Genomic DNA, 16,848 nt, shown 5'->3' on the forward strand with positions numbered 1-16,848 from the left:
TTCTTACATTTATATTAAAAATAGATTATTATATATTTATATATAAATATTTCAGTATATATTTTATATAAATTATTAATTTTTAACATATATACATAACATACTTGATTAACTTAAAACATGAAATTATGTATTTTACTAATTAGTTTACACATGTTTTTATGAAGAGAAGTTCTAACCGTGTATGATTTGCGCATAAGTCGTAGCAAGACATAATATATGGAATGTAAATTCGGTCGTCGAAGGAAAAATCCTAATACAGATGTGAAGATTAGAGAAAACATCATACAAAAAATAAAATTTTTTACGTATATTGGATGTATCATACAGGATAATGGAGAGATTGAAAATGATGTAAATCATAAGATTCAAGCAGGTTGGTCAAAATGACGGAGTGCATCTGATTTTATATGTGACAAAAAAGTGTCTTTAAAATTTAAAGGTAAATTCTATCACACTGCTATCAGATCGGTTATGTTTTATGGTACAGAGTATTGGGCGGCCAAAATGAGAGTACAAACATAAATTAAGTGTGGCAGAAATAAAGATGTTGAGATAAATGAGTGGTCATATACAGATATATAGAATAAGAAATGGAGATATAAGAGAGAGAGAGAGTTAGAGTAGCATCTATTGTGAAAAATATTGTTAGAATCACGTTTCAGGTGGTTTGGACATGTGAGAAGAAGACCGACAGAATACCTAATAAAAAAAGGTGGATGAGATGGAAGATACATGAATAAGTGGTGAAAGACAGAGAAAGACCTAAAAAAAACATCTATGAGATAGTCAAACAAAATCTATATACAAACGATCTCTTTATAGACATGATATATGATAGAACTCAAGAGCATTATTTTATCTATGCAAGTGGGTCAAAAAATTTTTCTTGTTGTTATAGTTTTGATTTCTAGCCACTATTAGTTAGTATAAAAAATACATTAATAATTGATTATAATTTTTTTATAATATATTAACTTAAACATTTAATGTGTTAATAAAATTCAACTCACATGAACAAGATTGATACTTGAATAATTTCACTATATAATACAATAATATATGAAAAAATTTAAAAAAATGATATAACGATCTAGATATCACCGTAATTTTAAAACAGGGAAATATTCACATATATTAACAGAAAATTGTTAGGAAGGTCAACAGAATTTATTATTTTTTGTCAGTAATTAATTATTAATATTTATTAAAGTATTAAATTAAAAAATTAAATTAATAACTAAAAATAATAAATTTTAATTATCTTTAAACATTCTCATATTAATATCTTAAAAACATAAAAAACCTAATATAGTTAGTTATTATAGTTGGTATAAAAAAATGTCCAAAAGATTAACTAAAGAGTTTTATTCCAAAAGATAGTTAGTTATTATAGTTGGTATAAAAAAATGTCCGCATATCTTACGAAAAACACATGCTTGATTCTTAGTGTTAATTTGATTATATTTTGATGAGTGACTTATTAATATCTCTTTAAACCTTTGATAGTATATTAAATAACAATCTAATTCACACCTTTATTTTGTAAGTTTAAAAACAAAATCTAATTAAGAATCTTTACCATATAATATTACAAATTTTTGGGCCAATAATTTTTTATATTTTTAGTTATTATTTGATCAGTATAAAAATTAAATTAATTTTAATAAATAAATTTTATTAATTTATGTATCCAAATTTTCAAAATTATGAATATAAACTGTTGTATTGATTTATATATACACTCTCTAATAAATATAAATACCTTTAGTATAGTACTTTTAGAAAATCTCTATATTTTATTATGTTGTCTTATTTTTGGACATTTTTGTATTTTATTTTTCAATAATTAATGAAATATAATCTACTATCTTTAGAAAAAAAAATTTATATATTTTTTGTATATAAAATTTTTGTAAATATATATAAATTATTACTAATCAAATTTTGATAAAAAAATAATAATATTTATTTATCATGTAACATTGTTCATAATATATTAATCGGTTCAAATATCATTAATTAAAAGTTAGAATAAAAATTTAATTTAAATTTTAGCAACTTTTTCTACAAACAATTGAATTTTAACCCAGAATAACTAACAATTCAAATTTCAATAATGAAAAGTGAGACAAGTTACTCTAACAAGTTATTGATAAACATAGAATAAAATACTATTTCTAATAATAAAAGATTTAAGTGTTGATTTCAATAAAAAATTAGATTAGTTCGAAAAAATAGGTAGTTGATTATTTAATTTTTTATCCCTAAATTTCAATTTTTCTTTTATAAAACAGTGTGTAAATTTTGATTTATTTTTTTAATTTTTATTTTAATCTCTTTATATTTAAAAATTAAATTTTGGTCCTTTTTCAAATTTTATATTAGTTTTACCCCTAATTGATTGAGTAGTTATTTATTCGTTTAAGTAGATATCGAAAATTTAAATTTTATCTTACCTATTAATTAATAAAAATTTAAAAATAAAATATAGATTTGCGACAAATTATTCATCGATTTGCTAGATATGCGCGGAAAAAATTATCTCAACTCAATTTTTTGTCATAAAAGATGATAGCAAGTTGGTGGTAAAAATATACATACCACTACAACTTCATGATTCATATCTCACATCATACCATATTATAGCTTAGGAAGAGGAGCTTCAAGCTTAGAACTTAATTTGGGAGATTAAGGTTTACTTAGTAGTAGTATTATAAAATGGTGAATTATAAGGTATAGATGTAAGTTTATATATATTTTTTTTAATAGGATGAAAGAGAAATTAATAAAGATAAAACTCACATTTTGAATAACAATAAAATAATAAAAAATAACTATAAATAAAATTTATATTTTTTTTATACCACCCTAATCTATATAGTAGATTGTCACTTATAAAATAGCAATGGCGGTGGTTAATCATGAATGAGCACTCTTTTTAATGCACAAAGAGGGAGTGGGTATAACTTCAGGGTCTTTAGAAATTACAATCACTTTTATTATTATTATTTTTTTCTCCTTCAGAAAAAAATAAAAAATCCAATTTCACACATTAACACATTGGTTTGTTAGCTGCAACATTTACTTCTGTTTGGTTTTACCCTTTCTCTCTCTTACCCTCCTTTTTTCCTCTCTCTCTCTCTCTCTAAAAATCACAGCTTTTTTATTGTATGTGTTGCTGCCATAGACAGTGAATGAATGGCAGGGGTTTGTTAACAAGAAAGTAGGAGCAAGTGATTTTTCACAACGAAATCCAAAAGGGTCCCAAAATTTCAATAAAAGTTTCAATTTTTTTAAGTGGGAAAAAAGAAAAAGAAATTAAAGAAGGAATTGAATGAATGGAAGGCACAGGGTGCCAAAAGTAGTACAGAATCAGAAATGGGGTATCTTTCTCTTCCTACTTTTGGTTTTTGGAGTGTTCTTTTTTTTTTTTAGTTATAAATTTTGCTTCATTTATCTCATTACTCTCTCTTTCTTTCCCCCTTTCCCTGCAGGTTTTGGTTCTGCAGGGTTCTGACTAGGGTTTGAATGAAGGTACTTATTATTAATACTGAAATCAATGTCCTTTGCATAATTGAGATTGACTGCATATATATCTGTTGAGATTCTTTTCAGCTTTCTTTGTTTATGTTGAAATTATTACTATCAATCTGAATTTCATTTTAGATTCTAGTTTAATTTAATTTGACTTGAGTTTTTCTATTTTTTTTTCTTTTTTTGAAAGAGACTTTATTGCCCTCTTGTCCCTCTCTACTCCTTGTAGAAGGGTCCTTCATTTATGACAATTTGGTGTACCTTCAAAGTTTCAGTGATTGGCTTTGGAAATGGTAGCTGCCAAACTCGTGTGAGTTTAAAGTACATCTTTGGGGAACTTCACTTGGGGTGTTAAAAGTCTTTTCAATTTTTGGTGTTTATGAACTCGTTTGATTTAAGTGAAGTTGCTATCTTTTTTATATGTATATATCTCTAGCTCTTTGTTTTGTTCTTGTTATTGTGGATGGTGTTCAATTTCTAGAGTAAAAGAGTTAGTTTCATCTTTGAACTGTTGAAGTTTTATCATTGTGATCATTGTTTTGTTAACTTTGGTTGAAGAGGAAATTTCATGAATTAGTCTAATTTCCTTGAATTTTTAACTTACTATTCAATTTTTAACTTTTGTTTCTTCTTTCTGCTTTCTCTTTGTTTGATTGCTTCTAGAAGCCATTGAAAAGGATCTGCTAGTGGTTTTTCGTTGGTAGTGTGTTGGTTAAGGATTATGGGAGACAGAGAGAATTTCGAGGTAGATAGAGACCGGGATCGCGTGAATTATTCGACTAGTATGGCTTCGGATTGGAGGTTTGGTGTTGGGAACTTTGCAAATTCAATGGTGGATTCGTATGTTACAAACTTTTGGGACCACCCCAATTCCCAGAACCTGGGATTTTGTGACATTAATGGGGGCTCTTCGAACATGAACGTGATTGGAAAAGATGGATTCGGCTACGGTAGAGGCAGTCATGATCATAGGACACTAGAAATGGGTTGGAACCATGCTAGTTCTGTGTTGAAGGGTGATAACAATGCTTTCTTGCCTAATGGACCAGCAATGCTTCCTCAGAGTTTATCTCAGTTTCCGAGTGATTCCGGATTCATCGAGAGGGCTGCGAGACTCTCGTGCTTTGGCGCTGGGAATTCCGTGGACATGGTGAACTCATTTGGGATTCCTCAATCCATGAACCTTTATGCTAGGATTGGGGGAACAATGCAGGGAACAGGGGATGCTCTTTTAGGACATGGATTAAGATCAGCAGCACTCGGAGGACAATCTCATAAAAGTGATCCGAATGTAGTTGAAGATGCGAAAGATGATAAAGAAATGACTCTCCAGGATGATAAAAGAAGTGAAAATCTTGCAGTGTCTCATGATGAAGGGAAACAAGCTCTTGGTGGTTCTGCTAATGAATCAGATAGAGCCGAATCGAGTGGCCGAGATGATTCCCCAATGTTGGAGTGTACAAGTGGGGAGCCTTCGAATAAGGGACTAAGCTCAAAGAAAAGGAAAAGAATTGGACTAGTATGGTTTTTGAGCTCTATTTATCAAATTCGCTACGAAATTTGATGCATATTCATGTATGTGAGTCTGTTGTTTCTTGTGTTGCAGGATGCCGATAAAGATAAAGTCGATGGAAGTCCTGAACAACCTGGTGCAGCCGTGAAGGAGAATTCCGGGAGTCGACAGCAAAAGGGGGAGCAACAACCAACTCCATCAACCAAGGGGTCCGGGAAGAATGCCAAGCAGGGTTCTCAAGCATCTGATTCACCTAAGGAGGAGTACATACATGTTAGGGCTCGCCGGGGTCAAGCAACAAATAGCCACAGCCTTGCAGAGAGAGTAAGACATATTAAGACACCATTTATGTCTATGGTGGGAAAAAAGAATTATTTTGATTAAGAATTTTAAAGTACGATGATTATGATTCTAACTCTAGGTAAGGAGGGAAAAGATCAGCGAGCGTATGAAGTTTCTTCAAGACCTTGTACCTGGATGCAGCAAGGTAGCTCTAAAATTTGAGACTGGAAGATTTTTCTACCTAAAGCCTTGTTAGGACTTAGCGTGTAGCTTTCTTTAAACTTCATTTTCGATATGTTTGTAGGTCACGGGAAAGGCGGTGATGCTAGACGAAATTATAAACTATGTACAGTCTCTTCAAAGACAGGTTGAGGTATGGATGAAAATTGAAAACGTATCTTCTCTCCCTATATTTTTTAACTGTTATTGTTGAACCGTGGAACTGAAATTCCTGTTGTTTTTGGATTCTTTGTTAGCATGATTTCGGCATATAATTCTTTTACTAGCATTTTATACAATTAAAGTATTCTTTCTTCCTTCTCTGTTTTGCATTTATTCGAGCTAAAGTTGACACTCCCTTTCATCCTCTCGGCAGTTTTTGTCAATGAAACTTGCCACGGTAAATCCGCGGATGGATTTTAATATTGAGGGATTGCTTGCTAAAGAAGTAAGTCTCTTGGTGAGTTTAAAACATACACATGGCAGTATACACATCACTGATCTCAAATTCTCAATACAACCTGAACTTTTCATCAGATTCTTCAGCAACGGGCCGGTACTTCTTCCGCGCATGGGTTTCCTCCAGAATTGTCCATGGCTTTTCCGCCATTACATCCATCTCGACCAGGACTTATTCATTCGACTCTTCCTAGCATGGCAAATTCATCGGATATACTTCGGCGGACGCTTCAACCAAATTTGGCGCACTTGAGCGGAGGATTCAAGGACCCAAATCAGGTACTTATTCAGTTATTCCACTACAGGCAATGACAACACATCATTTAAGGACCCAAATTGTGAAATAACTTTGCATTTTGTTGATTTTTCTGATTGTTTCGCAATCTCTTATGTTCTCTATGAATGGCAATAGCTTCCTGAAGTCTGGGATGACGAGCTTCACAACGTTGTACAGATGACATTTCCGACATCTGCCCCTCCGAGTTGCCAAGACCTGGATGGTAAGTTAAGGTTTTTTGCCTACGAATGAACCTTTCCAATTTGCACATAACTCTTGCCAATGAAAAGCTAAGAAAAATCTTGACGTTTCATGTTGATGCAGGTTCTGCGCCTTCGGGTCAAACAAAAACTGAACCTTGATGTTCAAGTCTTCATGCCATGCATCCTCGTACATTAGCCAATTCGGCACACCGTGGAGCAGACGGATCTAAGTTACCAAGACAGAATGCCGGATACTCGAATCGAATCAAATTTAACCCGCAACACACCTTCTAGATGAAGGCTTTGAAGGGCAGAGTTACATACAAGAAGGAACTGACTCTAGATTATTACATAGAAGGAAATTAGAGGAGTATTGAAGGATGTTCCTTTGTGTTTCTTTTTTTACATTTCAAGCACGAAAATAGATATCCTCAATGTATGTTTGGAAGTGGAATCTGCTTGATGAAGTGGAGTTTGTTCATTGAATGTATAATATGTATTTAAGCAGAATGCAAAGATGGGATCTTACCACTCTTAATGTTTCTTGTGGCTTTGCACCAAGTTTGATCAACAGAATGAGCAAAAGCAAAAGCCCTTTTTTATCCTTTTTAATTGGTGTAACAAGCTCCTGGTTTTTTCAGTTGATGCTTATTTGCTACTTGCACATATTTATAAAGTAATGTTTGCTACATTAGCCAAAAATCAGCTATGTTTCATTGTTGCAATGTGAGTATCATTGAATTCCATATGGTGTGACAAAATGTATACCACTACAGTATTACTATTACTACTACTGCTACTACTACTATTGCAATAACAAAAAAGTTTTATCCCATTAGGTATGGTCGATTATATGGATCAAATAAGGGAATTGTATACTATTATGTATCATATTTATAGTGAGATTGTCAAAACGTATATCTCTTTTGATTATTTTATGTATGATTTTTTTAGGTCTTTTTTTATCACTTGTCATTTGTCTACCTTCTTAATAAGGTGTTTTGCTAATTTTCTTTTCACATGTCTAAACTATATAAGATAAAATTTTATTATTTTTTTCACATAAAATGTATACAATAGTTTAATATTGGTTTAGTTATTTTGTTAGTCTTTATAATTTTATCCAAGAGAAATACTAGAGGGTTATTAGAATTTGTTGTTTTTAACCATCAATTAACCATCAATTATCTAAAAGTGTGAGGTAAAGTACGTTGTTTGATTACTAAACTAAAGGAATTGAGTTGATAGCTAAAAGTAACAATTAAAAATAATAAATTCTGATGGTTCTCTAATATTTCTCTTTATCAATATTTAATTAAATTTTTATAGTTTAAAACTGTAATTGAGTTTAGACAATTTTAATTAAGTTTTTTCAAACTAACTTTTTGTTAAAAATTTAAAATATTTTTAAAGTATTTGTTTTTGTGTTTGATGTATGATAAATTATAGAATATTTTGTAACTATTGTGTGATATTTTTTCTTTTTTTTAAAGATTAATTAGTAAAAATTTAATTATAATTTTTTGTTTAGTATACTGATGTATTTATAAATTTTTAATTATAAATATCTAATTCAAAATTTGATAAAATTATAAAAGATTAACAAAATAATTAAATTCATAATATTAATATGCATATATATTGTAATGTAATAAATTTGTCAGAGTGAGAAATGTAATTTAATAAATGTTTGACAAAAATGTCAAAATATGTATTAAAATAAACAATTTCTATAAAAGCTTTGCTTTCTCGGTTTAGTTTAGCACGCACCATTTTTTCGCGCCACAAAACGCTTAAAAAAAAATATGCCACCCTCTTCTTCCAACTACTACTGTTCTTTACTCAAAGTTTGCTGCGAAATCCGCAATATTAACCAACTCAAGAAGCTCCATTGCCTCATAATAAAGGCTTTCGTAGACCCAGAAACATTCTTATTGAATAACATCATCAGCTCTTATGCAAAACTCGGCAGAATCAGATATGCACGTACGGTGTTCGACAAAATGCCCCAACCGAATGTATACTCGTGGAACAGCATTCTTTCTGCGTATTCAAAACTGGGTCATGTTTCTGAGATGGAAAACTTGTTTGTTGCCATGCCAACCCGTGATGTGGTGTCTTGGAATTCCCTTATTTCGGGGTATGCTGGTTGTGGTTCCCTTGACCAATCAGTGAAGGCCTATAACTTGATGTTGAATGATGGGTTGTACCATCTGAATAGGATCACGCTCTCGACGATGCTTATTCTTGCATCTGATCAGGGGTGTGTCTATTTGGGACAGCAGATTCATGGGCATGTGGTGAAATTCGGTTTTGGGTGTTATGTTTTTGTTGGGAGTCCTTTGGTGAATATGTACTTGAGGATGGGAATGGTATCTTCTGCAAGGCAGGCTTTTGAAGAAGTGTCAGAGAAGAATGTGGTTTTGTATAATACTTTGTTGATGGGGCTTATGCGATGTGGTAGGATTGAAGATTCGAGGCGTTTGTTTTATGATATGCGAGAGAGGGATTCGATTTCTTGGACAACAATGATCACAGGGTCTGCTCAGAATGGGTTGCACGAAGAAGCTATTGATTTTTTCAGAGAGATGAGATTGGAAAATCTAGAGATCGATCAGTACACATTTGGAAGTGTGTTAACTGCATGTGGTGGTCTTATGGCTTTGCAAGAAGGCAAGCAGGTTCATGCTTACATAATTAGGACTGATTATAAGGATAATATATTTGTCGGCAGTGCTCTTGTTGACATGTATTGCAAATGCAAGAGTATAAAATCAGCAGAAACGGTTTTCAAGAGGATGTCCTGCAAGAATGTTATCTCTTGGACCGCAATGTTGGTGGGATATGGACAGAATGGTTATAGTGAAGAAGCTGTTAAAGTCTTTTGCGATATGCAAAACTTTGGGATCGAGCCAGATGATTTTACCCTTGGGAGTGTAATTAGCTCATGCGCAAACCTTGCAAGCTTAGAAGAGGGTGCCCAATTTCATGGGAGGGCTCTGGTTTCTGGCCTGATTTCTTTTCTTACTGTTTCCAATGCACTAGTTACATTATATGGGAAGTGTGGGAGCCTTGAAGACTCCCATCGACTTTTTAATGAAATGACCTTCAGAGATGAAGTCTCTTGGACAGCACTTGTTTCTGGATATGCACAGTTTGGTAAAGCCGATGAAACAATCAGGTTATTCGAAACAATGTTAGCACATGGTTTGAAACCCGACAAGGTTACTTTCATCGGGGTTCTTGCAGCTTGCAGTAGGGCAGGACTAGTAGAGAACGGAAAACAGATATTTGAATCGATGATTAAGGAACATGGAATTACGCCAATTCAAGATCATTACACCTGCATGATTGACCTTTTTAGTCGAGCTGGTAGATTAGATGAAGCAAGGAATTTTATAAATAGGATGCCTTTCGGTCCTGATGGAATTGGTTGGTCAACCTTATTAAGTTCATGTAGATTCCATGGGAACATGGAAATTGGCAAGTGGGCTGCTGAGTCTCTCTTGGAATTAGAACCACATAATACTGCATGCTACATCTTACTTTCCAGCATCTATGCAGCCAAAGGGGAATGGGAAGAAGTTGCCAAATTAAGAAAAGGGATGAGAGATAAGGGACTGCGAAAGGAACCAGGATGTAGCTGGATCAAATATAAGAACCAAGTATACATTTTCTCTGCAGATGATCAGTCAAATCCATTTTTGGATCGGATATATTCTGAGCTTGAAAAGTTGCATGACAAAATGATACAAGAAGGATATGTGCCTGATATGAATTCTGTTCTGCATGATGTTGGGGATTCAGAGAAATTAAGAATGCTTAATCATCATAGTGAAAAGCTTGCTATTGCCTTTGGGTTGGTATTTATTCCTCCTGGTCTTCCCATACGAGTAGTTAAAAATTTGAGGGTTTGTGGGGATTGCCACAATGCCACTAAGTATATATCTAAGATCACCCAGAGGGAAATTCTAGTGAGAGATGCTGCCCGGTTCCACTTGTTTAAAGATGGAACGTGTTCTTGTGGAGACTTTTGGTGAAGTCCACTTGTGTAAAGAGATTTATCAGACTTTCAAAATGTGATGAACGAAACACGAGATCTGGCATAACTGAGACTTATGAGACCACTTTCTTCAAAAGTATGGGTGAATGCATTTGTTTTGGCTATCCTATAATTCTATAAAAACTTGAACTAGATGACAGATTGTGGTCCTCACTTGGCATATGACTCAACATTGTTGGTTGTCTTAATTTGAAGGGGGGAGAACGGAAGAGACTTGATATGACCATGATTTGAATTTACAGCACAAGGAAGGATACCTATGTAGTCTACGCACATTCTTATTACCGTACAATATCATTAAAAGATGCTGATCAAGTCAGAAGCCAGGGTACAATCTCACAATCTGGGCATGGAATGGCATGTTGGCAGAGCGGCTTTTTAGTGGCAAGGCTACGTTATCAACGAGGCCACTTGGATAGATACTGCTGAATGCTGATCTTAGAGGTCAATTTCTCGTTTCAATCTTATAGATATTGTTATTGCTGAGGCAGCTGACAGTGTTAATGATTGCACTGGCCTGTTCAAGGAAGGCCCGGGTTTAAGCCAGAAAACACTCACTTCTCCAAAATGCACATCTGATTTTTTCCCCCCATTTGAAGAGCTTATGATACCATGATCATAGGGCAATATATGAGTTCTTTATTATTATTATTTTTTTTACTAATTTATCAGTTTTCTAACTTAGTGGAAGAAAGTTTTATTATTATAGACTAACTAATGTTACTTTACTTAATTTCTTTGTTTGTGAGCATACCAAATAAATAAATAAATTGCATTATCTGTAAGCGCAACATTTTTTTCTTGTTGCAGTTGATAAACACAAATCAGATAAGATGTTGTATTTTGGTTCTTTTCTTAGTCTTTTCTGTTTTCCTTCATTTAAATTGAGCAACTCTGTTCAAACAGTCTGAAATATATGTTAGATCTGGGATCAGAATGCTAAAGAAATGGGTATTAGTGCTGAATATGAAACTGCAAAGGGTGATACATGAGAGATCTCCTGATCTACTAGACTTCATTGACTAATTTCTCAGCTTCCTCTTTCTACATCTCTAACACTCTTTATAACCCTTTTCTAACACTACGAAGTTTCACAACTTCATCCTGGTTCCTAAGATGATATAACATCAATTTCTATAAGTACATACTTTTCAGCAGGCAGGAGATAGAAAGGTAAAAAGTAATGTATCTGATTTGCATAATTTATATTGGAAGTCAAAATAGAGTTGCTCAATTGAGGCTACTTGAGCTGCTTCAGACTTCTAGAGTGCAAAGAACATTATACTGGCTGTAGTCGAGATGGAATTATCGCAAGAAACTGAATTCTAGTGAAATAGTGAATGCATTTGTTTGATGGCTGGTTATACTCCCTCTAACCTTGCTGTTGGTTCTGCATCAGGTTCAGAAAATATAGTAAAATCCGAAAGAAAACTATTATTAGCGACCAACAATCATATTGAAAAGGAGGAAACAATGATTAGTTACCTGCATCTGAGTGCAGATCTCAATGACTTCAGCCAGGGGTGCCCAATCACCAAAGTTCCTCTCGATAAATTGGTAAGCGATTCCACCCTTTCCACTCCCTACTATGAATAATCCACCCTTTATTTCGCCTTCGCCTTTGAAGTTCTGGTGAATTCCCATATTCTTGGCTCGCTTGTAATTGGAAATTGCTCGAGGATTCAACAGAAATCCCGTTAGGAACTTTTCCTTGAGCAGATTGCCCCCTCCAAGAGCTTTGAAGAAATCCCTTCCCCGATCGAAAAGTACAACACCTCCCCAGTATCTAGGCCAGAAATCTTTTACCTGCACCACAGCAATAATAGGTGAGTTTAAGTTGATTGATAGAAGAAATGGTGATAGTTGAAGTCTGTTAATACCTCTGCCTCTATGTGCTCATGAAGAACAGCAAATAGTTGAACCCCAAGTGCATCAAATATTGGCTTCTGGGAGAAAAGTTTGTGTGCTTCTGCTCTACACATGATGCACCTGTTTCCCATGTTTAAGGAACACCATGAAGCTAATTTCAATTTTACATGATGTATAGAAATGCACAATTTATAAGTAAGCGTAGGTTGTTAGATATGAAACTATATAGATTTCACTTAACAACTTAAGTTTTATAAGACAACAGAACATGAGAGGTTTTGCTGTATATAATAATCATTGATTTCCCCTAATAGATTTTATTTTTGAAAGAGATGGTTTATCACATTAGAATTTAGACCTAAACAACAGAAGCATATTTATAAGTATTGAGCGTAGGTTAGAAATCTTCACATGGCTTTAAATTATATTTTGTCCTACTTTAGACATGATAGATAATAGGGTTTACTGGCGTCTTTTGATCCATGTAGCCGACCCCACCTAGTAGGATAAAGCTTTGTTGTTGTTTTAATTTTGCTTTATTTGCATGTCTCATGTTTGTGTATCCTAACATCTACTTGTCTGAAGTCCTTCATGTGAATGTATTGTACAAGCATATGATTATGCAAATAGGTTGTTTGCAATGAATGGAAAACTGTGAGAATATACCCTGGTCGTCGTAGACACAGGAAAACAGCCGGTTTATGTCTCCATAGTTCTGAAGCCTTCATTGGAGGAGTCTTGGTTTTCACTAATGGTTCCATGCCAATCTTATACTCCGGTGTTAGCTTTTGAACTGATATATTTTCAATAGCAGAATATGGAGCAACTTGGTCAACGACTGGAGGAGGTTGCACGCAGCCACATGCTCTAGGATCAGCTGGCTCACTAGCCACAATCCCTTTGAAGACATATCCTTCTTTAATCTTAGGTTCAGCCAGTGAGTATTCATTTGATCTCATCATGCTATTGGAGCCATTAGATAAAAGGCGCTTTGGGATCCTATCTTCTTTGTAGCTCATGCTGGTTCTTCTAGCAGAGAGTGCTTGTAATCCGTGGGGGTCACTGAATCTGGTTCTGTTTATGAAGCGGGCGATATGACCCCTCTTCATGTCAAACTGAGCAGAAAGATCTATAGTGCTTAAATTGAGAAGCTCCGGCAAACTTCTCCCGCAGGCCTCTATCTTATCTGCATATTGCATCAGTCCGCGATCATGCAGGTATGTCCTGATTCCAAGTGCCTCCTACAACATAAGAAAATGAAAAGTTGTTTGTTTAAATTAAATTTACTGAAGTTCAAATAGTGGTAGCAGAGTTTAATGCAGGTTTCAGAGGAGTTTAATGGCTAATACCTTTTGTTTTTGTGTCATGTTCATTGAATCCATATCCTCTGAATTCATAACCTTAAGGGTTGGCACATCTTCCCAACCTTCTTCCAACAAATTAGGAAGCAGTTCCTTCAAAACTCCATTTCCTATGAATTCCTCTACTGAAAATGAAGCCATTCTCTATTCACTCTGATCTGAATGAGTGTCTTCTTTGTTGTGTGAATGTGCTTCGAAGTTAAATGCACACTAACCTTGCTTGGTCCACAACATCATGTATACACATCATGAATGATGTTTAAGGTGTACCAAGCTATCTCATCCTTTCTATATAAGGCCAATTTACAAATTAATAATTATAGCAAATATTCGTCGAGACGGCAAATCAACTGCTTTCTATTTTTAGATGTCTGTTATTTACTACAGTATATAGATCAACTGCTATAGGAATTAAACTAACCTAGTTTGAGGAACTATGTTGTGCCTCTTCAATCACTCAACTTTCTTTGTGTTGTTCTTTACACAAGGAAAACAAGTCTCTAACCATATATGGAACAAGTAATTACGTAATTTCACATCAGTTAAAATAACTCCTTTTTATATTGATTCCGTAAATGATCATCCAAAAGAACAGATGTGATTGGACGATTTTACACTGTCACTGTATCAAAATTAAATACTTCCTTTAAGAATTTAATTTAGGAAAAGTGAATGAGATTTAAGTTTTTGTTTAACAGGCCAAGTTGTGAGTTGCTTGATTCCTTTGCCGGCCAAAATATTCTCTTTCTTTTGCCGGCCAAAATCTGTATTTTAAGTATATAACGACAAAAAAAAGAGGCATGTTTCCAAAACCTAGGATAGTTGAGATTTAATTAGATTGTTTAAGGATCTAGTCAAGAGTTCGAATTCTAGTAGTGTATATGAAAGATGTTTTGGCAATTTGGCCAGCATCAATGTTCTTTTGGAAATTCTTTGGTGTAAAAGAATTTAGCTATAGCCCCTGTCCATAGTAAATACTGTAAGTGTAACACAAAAAAAAGAAATGTTACTTATCCTTTAAATTTTTAGTATTTATTCACTCTTTTGATTTAAATAATATTATTTAATTATTTTAAATATCTACTTTTATAAGAAGTTACTTATCTTTTATAGAAAGTTACTTGTTTTTTAGTCTCTCTTTTAAAAATTGAATGACGGACAATTTTTAAAAGATACATAATTGCACGGCACAAAAATATAATGCCATTTTTAAAGAAAAAGTTCCACACAAATTAATTATTATATTGTAGCAAGAAGGGTGATTATCACACATATTGGAAGAAGGGGTGAATAACAATAATATGATATTAGGTGGGTAAAATCAAATGGTTCGATTTCTACCATTTAAAAAAATTTGTACCATTTTAAAATTGTACTGTCGGATTTTTATATTCTAACAATTGAAAAAATTATTATGTGGTGAAATTGCATGTCCGTTTTCTAATTTTGAAAGAAACAAAAAAAAAATTAAAATAACTGAAATCATACTGTCTATTTTTTATATTCTAAATTTTAAAAAATAATTACAAAATGTATTTTTCAATTTAGCAAAACATTTTTTATATTTGTATAAAACACAAAAAATAATAATTCTTTGGTAATTCACAAATTACAGTTAGTCTCCAATATATAGAATATTATTTTGATTATGATTTCTTTCTAGAATATTCAAGTCTTACATGTCACATGCTTATACATAAAAAAAGTGGAATACACTGTTTTTGATCATTCACAATAATTAATTCCTTTCACTAAATATTAAATAATAAAAACTTTAAAATTATTTGAAAGAGACTTAAAAAATAATGTCTCTTAAAAATAATAATATAAAAAAATGGCTGAATAGGCAGCTACCATTCAAGTATTCAACAACCCTTTCATAAAACCGTATAGGATAAGAATGCAAGCATGGCAAACTGCAAAGTTTAGCTTCAAGAAAGAAAAAGGAAACAGATTGAGATTAATCATTACAATATACCATTTAAAGAAAAAGAAAAAAAAGTTTAATATCTGTATTTAATTTTTCTATTGTTATAAGATTTATGAAAATTTAAAATTTTCCAGGAAATTTTTTATTTTCTTCATTTAACTATCTCTCTCTTTTAAAGAAACAAAATAAGAATATAGAACAAGAACAAGTTGGATTATAATTCCATTAATCAGTTTAGCTTTTCTCCCAAAACAAAACTTGTCCCTTTCAACTTTTATCAGAAAATGCAAAGTTTTGTTTGTTCATATCCGTTTCAACAACAAAACATATTTTGTTCCTTTTTTGTTACCATTCTGCTATTTTAAAACAAAAATAAATCCTTATTTTTTAATATATTTTTATTTTAAAGACAAAATAAAAAATCGATAATACTACGTATACATAATAAAAAAATTAGCCACTAATTAGTTACTATGTATAAAAATACATATTTAATATCTCATAGAAAATTTTATTATATTATTATAAATAAATTTAATTATTTATCTATTGCAATTAATTATTTTATTATAATAAATTTAATTAGTCTAATTATTTAATTTAAAAATAGGTAACTCAATTTATATCTGATTTTGGAGGTTATTTTAATATTGATTGAACATATTTTAAAATTTCTGATAGATATTTGAACACGAGACACACGATTGTTTGTTCTAAAACCATAAAAACCATAACATGTGAGGCTATTGCATAAATATAGTAGGAGAGAGAGAGAGAGAGAGAGAGAGAGAGAGAAAGAGAGAAGCTTCTTCAATCATTCATTGATTATTCATTCATCAATAACCATGACACTGCAAAACAACACCCCAACAAGAACAAAGAAGCAACTCATCATTGATGATGATGATGCTAATGAACATTCTCCATTGCTACCAACAAAGAGAGATCATGATTATGATGATGGTAATGGTGATGGTGCATCCTTTGTTGGGTCAGTGTTCAATTTATCAACAACAATCATTGGTGCTGGAATCATGGCCTTACCAGCAGCAATCAAAGTGCTTGGTCTTCTCCCTGGCATTTCATCAATCATCTTCCTTGCATTCCTCACTGACACCTCTCTTGACATACTCCT

General features: G+C 32.7%; 3 protein-coding genes across 7 annotated transcripts; 2 read left to right on the forward strand and 1 right to left on the reverse strand.

The window, feature by feature from the left end:
* The first annotated feature begins 3,042 nt into the window (after positions 1–3,042).
* Positions 3,043–7,192, forward strand: LOC127743943 (transcription factor bHLH49). Of its 3 annotated transcripts, none has more exons than XM_052256186.1 (10): positions 3,043–3,386; positions 3,498–3,537; positions 4,201–5,056; positions 5,144–5,374; positions 5,472–5,537; positions 5,637–5,705; positions 5,928–6,011; positions 6,089–6,289; positions 6,423–6,510; positions 6,612–7,192. In XM_052256186.1, exons 3-10 carry the CDS (start codon positions 4,259–4,261, stop codon positions 6,647–6,649), a joined length of 1,575 nt encoding a protein of 524 aa, XP_052112146.1. In that variant the 5' UTR covers positions 3,043–3,386; positions 3,498–3,537; positions 4,201–4,258; the 3' UTR covers positions 6,650–7,192. The 3 variants fall into 3 exon arrangements, with proteins under 3 accessions (XP_052112146.1, XP_052112148.1, XP_052112149.1); XM_052256188.1 differs by having other exon boundaries at positions 4,204–5,056; XM_052256189.1 differs by having other exon boundaries at positions 3,054–3,386; positions 5,928–5,999.
* Positions 7,193–8,278: 1,086 nt separating this feature from the next.
* On the forward strand, positions 8,279–13,292 carry LOC107477175 (putative pentatricopeptide repeat-containing protein At1g68930). Of its 2 annotated transcripts, XM_021137380.2 has the most exons (3): positions 8,279–10,997; positions 11,953–12,110; positions 13,237–13,292. In XM_021137380.2, the coding sequence occupies exon 1, from the start codon at positions 8,296–8,298 to the stop codon at positions 10,528–10,530; it is 2,235 nt and encodes a 744-aa protein (XP_020993039.1). In that variant the 5' UTR covers positions 8,279–8,295; the 3' UTR covers positions 10,531–10,997; positions 11,953–12,110; positions 13,237–13,292. The 2 variants fall into 2 exon arrangements, with proteins under 2 accessions (XP_020993039.1, XP_015952637.1); XM_016097151.3 differs by lacking the exons at positions 11,953–12,110; positions 13,237–13,292 and having other exon boundaries at positions 8,279–10,629; positions 10,749–11,292.
* LOC127739589 (uncharacterized) lies at positions 11,491–14,132 on the reverse strand. 2 transcript variants are annotated; one of them, XM_052256012.1, is made up of 6 exons: positions 13,772–14,132; positions 13,189–13,663; positions 13,089–13,146; positions 12,434–12,542; positions 12,039–12,359; positions 11,491–11,943 (listed from the first exon to the last, which is right to left on the reverse strand). In XM_052256012.1, the coding sequence occupies exons 1-6, from the start codon at positions 13,922–13,924 to the stop codon at positions 11,926–11,928; spliced, it is 1,134 nt and encodes a 377-aa protein (XP_052111972.1). In that variant the 5' UTR covers positions 13,925–14,132; the 3' UTR covers positions 11,491–11,925. The 2 variants fall into 2 exon arrangements, with proteins under 2 accessions (XP_052111972.1, XP_052111971.1); XM_052256011.1 differs by having other exon boundaries at positions 13,089–13,663.
* Between the last annotated feature and the right edge of the window lie 2,716 nt (positions 14,133–16,848).

This window comes from Arachis duranensis, unplaced genomic scaffold, assembly GCF_000817695.3.
Source record: "Arachis duranensis cultivar V14167 unplaced genomic scaffold, aradu.V14167.gnm2.J7QH unplaced_Scaffold_165934, whole genome shotgun sequence".
Taxonomy (NCBI): domain Eukaryota; kingdom Viridiplantae; phylum Streptophyta; class Magnoliopsida; order Fabales; family Fabaceae; genus Arachis; species Arachis duranensis.